General features: G+C 32.6%; 2 protein-coding genes across 3 annotated transcripts; both read left to right on the top strand.

Moving 5' to 3' along the window:
• On the top strand, positions 242-559 carry LOC109329271. Its single transcript, XM_019562952.1, has one exon. The coding sequence runs from the start codon at positions 242-244 to the stop codon at positions 557-559; it is 318 nt and encodes a 105-aa protein (XP_019418497.1).
• On the top strand, positions 2435-10356 carry LOC109330367 (cytochrome c oxidase assembly protein COX11, mitochondrial-like). Of its 2 annotated transcripts, XR_002105662.1 has the most exons (9): positions 2435-2586; positions 3728-3855; positions 5505-5865; positions 5970-6022; positions 6626-6698; positions 7123-7227; positions 8065-8138; positions 9656-9736; positions 9810-9827. XR_002105662.1 is itself a non-coding variant. In XM_019564542.1 (8 exons), exons 2-8 carry the CDS (start codon positions 3776-3778, stop codon positions 9909-9911), a joined length of 855 nt encoding a protein of 284 aa, XP_019420087.1. In that variant the 5' UTR covers positions 2438-2586; positions 3728-3775; the 3' UTR covers positions 9912-10356. The 2 variants fall into 2 exon arrangements, 1 of the variants encoding a protein (XP_019420087.1); XM_019564542.1 differs by lacking the exon at positions 8065-8138 and having other exon boundaries at positions 2438-2586; positions 9810-10356.

The following is an 11973-nucleotide window of genomic DNA, read 5'->3' as shown; positions in this document are numbered from 1 at the left end:
TATATGAGGTAGTTTATGGACAACCCCCACACTTTACCTTCCTTACTTGCCAGGGGAGTCTAAGGTACAATTGGTGGACATAAGTTTAGTTAAAAGAGAAAAGATCCTCAAAGCTCTCAAATTCCATCTCATGAGAGCACCGAACATAATGAAACAAGTGGCTGAGAAGCATAAAACTGATACTGAATTCCAGGTGGGAGACTAGATCTATGTTAAGCTTCAATCCTACAGACAAATCTCAATGGCTGCAAGGGGAAATGAAAAACTATCTCCTAAGTATTTTGGACCCTTTGAAGTGTTAAGCAAAGTAGGAGCTATAGCCTACAAGTTGCAACTACCAACTCATTTGAGAGTGCATAATGTATTCCATGTCTCTCAATTGAAGACGCATATTGGTCAAGCAATTATTGTTGCATTTATCCCTACAAGCATAGCAGAAGGCAAAAAAGATAGAGAACCTAAAGCCATTTTGGACAAGGCCACAATGAAGAGAAGAGGTAGGGCTGTCACAAAGGTCTTGGTTCAATGGAAACATCATCTACCTAAAGATGCTACATGAGAGTTTTACTTTGATCTATGTAAACAATTTCCTCATTTCCATTCTTAAGGACAAGAATGTTTCTAAGTAGGGGCAATGTTAAGGGTATTATTGTAAGGGCAATATTATTGTAAGGGCAGTATTATTGTAAGGATATAAGGGTTATTATGATTAGTTAGTTGGGAAGGAAATTGGAGGGAAAGTTAGTTGTTTTGGTTGGTTTGTATAAGTAACTTATAGAGGAAGTTATAGAATCATTCATTGACATTTTCTACAAAATACAATCTTCTTATAATTCTTGATTCAATCAATAAGATAGTTCAAATTATTCTTCCTAAGAATTTCTACTTCTTGTTTTTGGAATTGCCGAATTCGTGATAGAATTCCCCAATTCACCTATATCCATATCAGAACTTTACACTGATGGTTTATAGATTTTAAACTATTGTATTATTAACTATGGATGAAAAAGTGCAAATTATCCTTTTATATTTTGGTAGAAATCTCGTGTATGACTTTAGAATCGTCTTTTTTAATTTTTCTATCCTTACTAATTTTCAACAAGTTTTGTGTATTACTAATTTATCATAGATAATATCATGTATGATGATTTTAAAGACAATTTTTTTAAAAGTTAAAGATTTTAAATTATTTGTCAATGTGTGATTGGTTTATGGTTGAAAAAAGGTATTACACTGTTAATTGTATTAGTTGTATAAAGCTCATCTTAAATGATTTAGAGTTAATATATACTTGAGTTAATATATACTCTTTCTTACTCACTTTTGACTTAAGCTCACTTAAAATATTCTATCAAGAGAAGTCTTGCACTTAAACTTAACCAAAATATTTACAACATAAATAGGTCAACTATTCCAGCAGGAGTTTTCACTAGGTCTTTCTGTTCCATGAGGAATTTTCTCTATGGCATTATACAGCAACTTGAGTTAGCAGCTTTTAGTTAGGCTGTAATTTTTTTAGGTACTTTATAGGCTTTTGACCCAGTTAATAAAGTGCTATAGTCATTCAGTGAAAAAATTAAAAAGGATTTGTAATCTAAAAAATAGCTTATAACAATAAAAAATTAGTTTAAAATTTATTTTAAGGTTCTGAAAATGAAATAACTTTCGTTAATTCGTCTACTAAATTTACATTACAAAATTTTAAAAAATTACATTAATTAGTCATAAGTAAAAAAGTCATATTGTTTAATATAATATTAATTATAAATAAAATAACTAAATAAATGAAATATTGTATGTCCAGTTAAAATAGATGGTTGAAAATTTAGTTTTTAAGTACAATCTAATTACTACTTATTTTGTACCCAAAAAAATTACTACTTATTAATTAATAATTAACTGAATAAATATATATCTAATGTATTTTTAGTATTTTTAAATTTTAAATTGTTACTAAAGTATTAAACCGTTCTAATTCATCGGTATTGATTTAATAGTACAAGACTCCACTAAATCCTTAAGATAATTAAATATCAATAATTTGATAACTGTGAACGACATTTATTGAAAGGATAATCACCTATGCTGAAAAAATTAATTTCTTATCTAAAATGATAAGAGGATAAGTTTAGTTGGATAAAAAAACATTACTCAAAGTCATATGTCACTACTTTTACACCAATTTTTTCTGAAACTTCCCTAATAGGATGCCTATGCTGAGAGGAAATAAATGTTTCTCACATCACATCAACTTAAAATGTTTAATTAATTACGAGTTAGGATTAAATATAAATAATAATTTTTTTACAAATTGGTGTATATATATTTTCTCATTAATTAATAATATTAAATTATATATTGTTATTTATATTATTATTATTATTTAAAAAACACTAATTAGTTTCTTTTGGTTGGGAACAAGAGACGTAGCTTTAACAAAGACTCGAAGAGGCTCGTCGTTCCTGGATTTAACTACGATCGAGCGCATGAAATAAAATCAATTAATTTAATTATTTTCACGCTAAAGTCTCTCTCTATCTGTGCCTGCTACCCCCATAGCTTCTCTCTACAACTTGAGCTTCTCTGGTATACTCTTACGCTCTTCATTTCATATTTTTACTGAATTTCCCATTTTTACCTTCTATGCTTTATTGGGATTTTGGGTTTATGCAATTTGGTTATTCTGTTTATAACATATGATTTAGGTTTGCATTTTCTTTTGCGTTTGTGGAGGGTTTTGTGTTGCCCTTATTCTGTTTGATGAAATGCCTCATTGAAGTCATAGTTTTGAATCACTGTGGAATGCTTAATCTCCCTTTCTAGTATTGTTGAAATTGTTATGGCTTTGGTGTTTGGTGATGGAAGCATCATTCTCAGTTAGTTTATGTTAGAAGGAAGTTCGATGCTTAAATGACATTTGAAGAGAAATGGAGTTTCTCTTGATCCAAAATTGGAGTGGAATTTTATTGTTATTGTTATTATTATTAATATTTTTTGGCTCCTGGGTATTGTTAATGTTGTTAGGCTCATAGTCTATTTTATTTTTATGTATTATATGTTATTAGTACAATGGTAGAGTGTTCATTCGGGGGGAAACATTTGGAGGTTAGAATATAGTAGTGCCATAGTAGTGTTCCAATCATAATTCGTAATCATAAAAGTGAGTTTATAGAAAAAATTGGAAGATCACTTTCTGGAGATAGTTTTGTAGGTTAGCTGATTGATTGACTTGGTTTGAAGATCACATTCTTCACGGGTTCTGTCTGCCAATGTCAGAGTTTAATGCATTGTTATAATGGCTTGGCTTTATTTTACATTCTAATTTTATTTATAAATAATTGATCTGAGAAAATTTATGAATGAGAAATTTCATGCAATTGAATCAAAATAAAATATTTCTGATGAAATAAACAATAGAGAATACTGTAACAGAACTATAATTTATGAAAATTTCTATTTCATCCTGACACATGGCACTGTTTAAGAGCATCAGAGTGGTATTTTATGTGTGTATTAATTGATATATTTACATTTTCATTATTTTTCTACTTTTTAAAATAATAAAATGGCCCATTTAATGTATTTTGGTCCTTTTTCAAACATTACATATGCAGTTTATTCTTCAATAATTTGTTGTTTCATCTATGATCAATTTCTCAGTACCTAAACATGTGTAAACAGTAGACAGTGCTGCATGTGAATTCACACTGATTTTCTTTTCTTGCAGATAGCGCTGAATGCCCTGTTTATAAAAGGGAAATCAGTCTTGCTAAACATGATATGGTCAAGGCTAACCAGGAGAAGCCATCTGTCGCCATTCCTTAGGACTTTGCAAAATGCCTCTCTGGAATCTAGGTAACTTGATGCTACATATATTTCTAAGTCTTTGCTATTTTTTTCTTAGATCATTGATGAATGTTCCAACATGAAATTTTTTGGGGCATATTTGCTTCAGTGAATAGAAGTATAAAACATTACTACATGAGTGGACACACTAGATATGATAGGATTTGGAACAAATACATTAGGGAGAAAGTTGAGATTGCACCTTTTGTAGAGGAAATAGTAGGGTAAAGCTTTAGGTGGTTTGGCCATGTATGGCGAAGGCATGTAAAAGCTACAAATGAAAGGTAACATAATCACGAGACAAAGGGAGGCAAGTAAACTGATAGGCAAAAGTGCAAAACTATTAAGAAGGATGTAGAGGTTAATGATTTGTCTGTGTACATAATTTTTAATAAAATATCATGACGTCGTTTGATCCATGTAGTTAACTCAACCAAGTCGGGAAGACTTGCTTATTGTTATTATTACTACATGAGCAGTGTTAGGCCCTGTTCTGTGAGTGAATGGAGTGCTAAGGAAACTCAAGGCGAGTTGATTACTGGTCGGAACAGAAGGCTCGTAATCTGGAAGGTTTTTAACTTCATATTAGAAGGAATAAAAATAGGCAAAGTTGGGTACTTTATGTTAATCTGTTGGCTGTAAGCTTGGGCAGAGAAATTCATTTCTTTGGAGCCTCTCAAGCATGGATTCGTCGAACACCCTCACGTGTCCGCGTCCGATACGTATCCGACACAGATACACTCGAATTCATGAAAGATATGTATCCGCAGAGTATCCAAAAATTAAAAAAATAAAATAAATAAATGAAGACACGAATCAGATTCGTTTTCAATAAAATATAGGATAATATAGAATCGTTTTCAATAAAATAGGATAAGATAGATTCGTTTTCAATAAACACCAACTTATTTAAAGGCTACAAAAACTCATACCAACATACCGTCACACCGCATTGACCCTCCGGTAGCCGGTCCACGATACCGACTCTCCGATCCACAACACCATCGTCAAGGAGGAGATGAAATTGATACTATTTCTGTTTCTAGGACTCGACAATAAGCAATTTTATGAATTATTCTACTATATTTTCTAGTTTTGGTACTTGGAATTTTGGAGGACATTGATTTTCAATTTCTATTATATTTTTTACTTTGGATATTTTGATTTACAATTATAATTTTATCATATTTTATGTGTTTTTATTATTTTATACACGTATCCTTGAACGTATCGTATCCTATATTTTAGAAAAATGTGTGTCGATGCATCAGACACGTATTGTATCCGACACACGTATCCGTATTCGTGTTTCATAGTTTGGAGCCATATGATCTGGGCATTTTCTGGATTTAGGAGGTTTTGTCGTCCTGTATACAGTTTTTTTCAGTTGATATCAAGGAATAGTGTTAGATTTTTTCCTCCTGTGTCATTTGGTCTAACAAGCTGATTTCTTGAACCAAATGTTCTGTTTAATTTAGTGATTACTGATTAGTTCTATTGAAAAGATAATATATGTGTAGAGATACCTTATTGCCCATCGATAGTCTGATTACAAAAAGAATATATGAAGGAAATTAGTTTATCTTTCACTAGTTATTTGATTCAGTGCATGAGTTTTTTTAATGAGTTATTTGCTGATATTTTTGTTTTTGATTCAGGTGCCTATCTATTGTTCCCGAAGGATCTAGTTACAAGTTCATTAATTTTAATACTGGGATCCAACATAATTTCAATTGTAAAATACGGTTATCATCGTTTGAGCACGAGTTTAGTACAAAGTCATTCCATCAGTGTTACCGCTCTTCAGCTTTTGCTTCACAGCATGTTGGGCGGTCATGTTCTATGCCCAGTGTTCGACAATTCTCATCTCATACATCCCAAGAACAAAAATCCCGGAAGATGCTTTTATACTTGACAGGCTTGGTTTTTGCAATGGTTGGATGCACTTATGCTGCTGTTCCATTGTACAGGAGATTTTGCCAAGCAACTGGCTATGGGGGAACTGTCCAGCGGCGTGAGGTTTGCTGATTCTGTTTTTTGCGGTTTTTTCAATCTCTCGTCAAATTTATTAGCAATTTCTACTTATCTTTATCTGTTGTTTACAATATTCAACATTTTTACAGACTGTTGAGGAAAAGATTGCACGACATGATAAAGATAAAACAGTGACCTCAAGGTTTGTATTTTACTTCTTAGATGTTACCTTTTTGCTAGTAGCTGTGATAGGATTAATTTGCAGTTTCTCAAGTTGATGAATATATGGTAATGGAAGTAGTTCAATTTCGAAGTCCTTTTTAAAAGTAAAAAAATTCTGACCAAATCTTGATCGTAAATTTAGAAACAACCTCTTCGCTTGGGAGACTCATTCACTGGTCTGACCTTTTATATCATGAATCATGATCATAAATAATGTTGTGGTTCAAATTCTTTGGGCTGGTTTGTATCCCTTCATTTACATGGGGCAATTGTATGACATGGTAATATCCACTATCCAGATTAAAAACAAAACAATGAAAAATTAGCGTAAAAATATCTGTTTAGCTATATGGTAATTGGAGAAAATGTTTCCACATCAAACTCACCTATCCTGCAGCATGAACCGTGTTTCCATTATCAGCTATAGGACTTTATATTTGATATGTTGTGGAACAATTAAGTAATGATTCTGCAAGATACATAGGTACAAGGTATTATTCAATAAGCCTTAATTAGGGTGTAGTGTTTGGAGTTAGCATTGTTTCTGTTATAATGGGTTGATGAGTTACTATATTTTCCCCAGGGAAATCGTGGTGCAGTTTAATGCTGATATTGCTGATGGGATGCAGTGGAAGTTTGTTCCTACACAAAGAGAGGTTTTTCTTTACTGAACATCATGGACCTTCCAGCAAATATGATGCTTTTCCATCACGAATTACCTTTTTGTTTAATTTCTTGGCATTGTTAAAAAACATATTGTCTTCGGAAATTTAATACTTGCAAGTTGCAACTCAGTGATCTGCTAATAGTCAAGTTAAAGCTCTCAGCTTTTCTTTAAAATGATTGGTTGTCACAATTTAATCTCTTGGAGGGACATATGCTATTATATGATCTAATTCAAGTTTCATGCATAGTTTACACTCGCACCTTTGACTGTGTGTTTGAGCCTTTCTGTTAGGGTTGTAAACTTTTCAACTATTATTATATAAGTTGGATGTTGTACTCATCCCCTGAGTTCCAGGGGAAATGAACATAAAAAATTGAGAATTATAATGTAACACTATTCTTTTATGCTACCAGGTCAGGGTCAGGCCTGGAGAAAGTGCCCTCGCTTTTTATACTGCTGAAAACAAGAGTTCTACTCCGATAACTGGTGTTTCTACGTATAACGTCACACCTATGAAGGTACTGACTTTTGATGAATACTCTCTTCTATTCTATATGGAGACAAAAGGTGTCTTGAACTCATCTTAATATAATCTCAAAGTAATATGAGCAACTAGAAGTAATATTGTAAAAGACAGACTGGACATCATACCGAAAAACGTTCTGTTTCAAGTTTGACAGTTTAATTGGTTCCAACCGGATAACGTCATGTATATTTATATGTGTGTGTATATATATATATATTAAAAATCAATTATATTAAACACACAAGAGTGTGAAACTGTGAATTAGTAGCAAAACAAGGTTGGAAAACTAAACGAATATAGGTTGCTTACTATATGAGGCTCTCCTCTAGTGGGTATGAGGAGGATAGATGTCATAGCCTTGCCCTCCGCAAGCGGTCAGACTGTTTCCAAGATTTGAACCTGTGACCAAGAGGTACTAAGCAACAACCTTACTGTTGTGCCAAAGCTTACCCTTAATCCGCCCATGTTTTATTCAAAAAAATTTGATAAGCAAAACTTTATTCTTTATTTAATAAAAGCAATTAAACCCTTAGCCCAATAACCATGGCCCAAATCCATTAGATGTTTCTATTTAATCCTAAAATGATAATAGCAATGCTAGGAGGACCTAAACCAGAGCAGCCATTACATTTCTTTTGTTCACGTCATTTTTTCATTTACACTCCCAACAATAGGACTGCTGTGAGGGTTGCGGTTCTTTGTTTCTTCTTATTAGCACAGTGGTGGCATCCAACTGGCCTGTCTGGCGTTAACAACCTTGACTATGTTTTTTTAATTGCAATTTCATTTTATTTTGATTTGGATTTTCATTTGGTTGTAAATTTTGCAGATTCTTCACCCACTCTTGCCAACGTAACATTAGAATCGAACCACCAAATGCTGCCAGCAGGAGTTGTTACGTTGGTAAGCTGGCAAAAACCTCACCTCTCTAATAAGAGAAGCGATTAGCCATTCCAATGCAAATTTTGTTGATCACAAGTTTTTTTCCTTTATGTTGCGTTGTGACCCCTTGTTTGTTGTTATTGCTGGAATCAACTTAATCATATAACACTTCTAAAGATTCTTGATCTAAAGTCACTGTGGAAGGCATAGAGAAGCTTGACCCTCTTAACGAGGGTTCTATACTGTGGTTACCTAAAACGCGAATGCCAACTCGAACAAATTGGTGATCTTTGGACCAATGATAAGCACTTATTATGTTGTGAGATACAATTTTGCAACTAAAATCCCTGTAGGGGTCCATGCTGGAAATTTTCCTCTTCTTTTTGTGATGCCAAGCTTGAATAATGAGGATCTTTGCAAGAAAGGAAATGACGCGTTCAGTCAAAATGATGAAGATGTGTAGAGTAGATTTTCATATGATGAGAAAAGGCTAAATATAAGATAACACAAAGAATTGCAAGAGAAAACAATAGACCTTGAAGGAACTTTCATATCTATTGTTTTCCGTTCTTTGTGGGTTTTGATCATCTCTTTAGGGATTTGATTATTAGCTGAACTCTTTGTTGTCCTTCGTGTTCTCTAGTATTTAGCCTCTTTCTCATCATCTGAAAAAATCTACTTCTTCAAAAACTTTCATCATTTAGACCAAATGAATCATTTCCTTTCTTGTAAAGATCCTCATTATTAGGCACATGCTTGGCGAATTTGGGAACAAAAGAGATTAACATTCCAACATGGATCCCCGCAGGCACTTGATTTTTAGAATTGATGTCATCAATTAGTCCGAGTGACATTCGCCTTTCAGACAACCATAGTATAGAGGGAGCATATCTTTTGTCCCAAGATATGGACCACTTCATGTACCCTTTCATTTTCATTGGTCAGAAGATATAAAGTTAATATATACTTAATTAATATTATTTTTCTGACCATTGAAAAATGAGTGGTGCATGGAGTTGTAAACACTTCGACAACAGATGTGGCTCCTAGTATAGAACCCTCATTAAGAGGGTCATGCTTCTCGGTGCCCTCTACGGTGACTAAGTTGATTCACAGTCACAATGCTACGTACATAAAGGAACTAAAAACTAGCAATCAACAAAATTTACATTGGGATGCTATTTACTTATCTTATAAGAGAGATGAGGTTTCTATCAGCTTATCGTGTTGACAATTCCATTGGCAGCATTTAATGGTGAGGTTTAAGGTCATGTTGACAGGAGGAACTAGAAGAAGACTCTGCAACAACAAAATAACCCAAAGTAAAATTAAACAATAGGAATTAAAATAAACATGTAGGCAATCACCAATGGCAGGGCCTTCTATTTATTCATATTAGGTTGAGATTAGTTACTCATGTTAAGTTCTCCACGCTTCTGAACTTATGGTGGAATATGACTTTAAAGAAGTAATTTTCATTTCTTTTCCCAAAATAGCCATTTTACTAAATTTTCCTAACTATAAATTTTCTTGTACAGGCTGCAGTGTACTTTAATAAAATACAATGCTTCTGCTTTGAGGAGCAGCGACTTCTTCCTGGAGAGCAGATCGATATGCCTGTAAGTGGTTTGAAACTGAACTACTTTGTGAATATGATGTACATGCATCTAAATAATGTTGCTTGTATTGTAGGTATTCTTTTATATTGACCCAGAAATTGAGACAGATCCTAGAATGGATGGTATCAATAACATAATATTATCATATACCTTCTTGAAGGTTTCTGAAGAATGAGACCCACTTGAATGTTCTCATGAGATATAAATGACAAGTACCTTTTCCAAGGGCTAAACATGCTAAGCACATCCATGAAGATCAAGTTGTGGTGGTTACCTATTTTCTTGTGATGAAGGACTAAAGTTCATTTTTTTTTAATTTGTCACACAATATTCTAAACAAAGACATGTTTCCCTCAGAACTGTTACAAAATCCCTGGAAGTTTTGAAGGTTCCAGGTACAGGGCACGAGGTTGTGGGTTATGCTGATTTTATGATTTCTAAATTAGTATCTAGTCATTGAAATTCACTTTGCTTGAATGACATGTAGAATAGTAGAAATAGTTCACTATGTTGCTGAATCAGTGTTGTTAGTGTCACTCCACTGTGACAATTGGTATGCAGCACAGATTCCATAAAGATGATTTATTTTGCTTTTAAGATTTATTGAGGATTCATGATCATTTAATAATAATCAATGGTTGATATGGTAGAAAGGTATGAAATTTTGGATTTTGGACGTTTGTTAAATAGGCCATAAACTTCCTTTGTCTGCTTGATGATATAGTTGTATTATATAGGTCAGTATAAAATTTTGTCGAATCTCTATAATACAATCTGTGATAGTTAAATAGGATATGTATATATAAAATAGTTAATTAGTTTATAAAATCTGATTCATCACAATATTTTATATAATTCTGATACTTGTAGTAATTTAGGTTTGATGGTTTATTTCAAAAATGTTTTAAAATAGTTTTAGAATTTAATTTATTTGAAAAGAATAATTCTGAAAATTTAACAATTCTTAAGATCAGATAAAGTTTGTGGTATGAATCATCTATTCAAATATTGATGTTGAAATTTTTGGATATACAAAAATATATAGTATGTGTATATCTCAAGCTCTCAATACACATATTCAAAATACAAAAAAAATGACTCAATTCAGTCAATTGACATTTGTGAGAGTGGTAGAGTTAGTATGTAGTCTCCAACAAAGGAAGCCCAGAATTCCATATTTGCAAACATTCTTTTGAAAGTTTATTATGTTTTCATCCATTAAATTTAATTCTTCTTATTCCAGAAGGATGTCTTACAGACAAATTTGGATCATCTCAGTTGTTTTTTTTCCGGAGGTAACTGGTAAGGAATGAAATGAACACAAGTCAATACACTTAAAATGTACATATTCCCTTCTATAAATTTAGCCTATCTTCTTCTCCACTTCATGGAAAATAATTGAGGGTATTTAAATCTGTGCTTTTTCTAACAAATAGTACTGTTATAAACGTAAAATTATGTGTATTAATGTGTTACCTTTTTTTTGCACTGACAAGTACTGATTGATACTAGTTAATGTAAAGTGAACCAGAACTTCTTACTGTAGGGTGATACTAAGATACTAAGAGTGTTAGTTGAGACTTTGTGGTCATGTTTAGTTAAACAGTGTCTTTTCTATTGTCAAATTGAAAAGGGAGAGGTGCACTAATTTGTTAAAGTCTTGTTGAAGGTTTTATCATGGTCATGCATACCCTACAACTTTAATTTCAAGCATCATATATTGCCTTATACTAGGTTGATTTTCCATTCATAACCTAACACGAATTCGATGACATTCTGCTTACCCATAACAAAGACAAAATCATTTCAGCACTTTGTCATTGGTGACTAAAACTAAAAGCTTGTTATTAGCAATCATTTTTTTGAAGTTATTTTGTGTAGTAGTTTTTAGTGTGTATCTCTTGCTGTGGAAATGAAAGTGAGAGAATCTAACTTTGCAACTCAATCAAATAAACTTTCAATTTTACATTTAGAGAAGGAAAGTATAACTTTTTCAGTTGGTGAGTGTAATATCTATATACGTACGGTCAGGGGCGGAGCTATGAAGGGACATGAGGGGGCAGTTGCCCCCTAGATTTTTTTATTTTATTTTTTGAATATATTTTTTTACTATTTTCTTACGGGAATATATTTGTTGTCTCAAAAAGTGTTTCACTTCATGTATCATTTAGCCTACAAAATACTTAAATATTAAACTTTTAAATTATAAAATGTGACACATAGAGTATTACACACTT

Source organism: Lupinus angustifolius, chromosome LG16, assembly GCF_001865875.1.
Source record: "Lupinus angustifolius cultivar Tanjil chromosome LG16, LupAngTanjil_v1.0, whole genome shotgun sequence".
NCBI lineage: Eukaryota > Viridiplantae > Streptophyta > Magnoliopsida > Fabales > Fabaceae > Lupinus > Lupinus angustifolius.
Note: the sequence above shows the minus strand (reverse complement) of the source record. Positions and strands in the feature narration are given on the sequence as shown.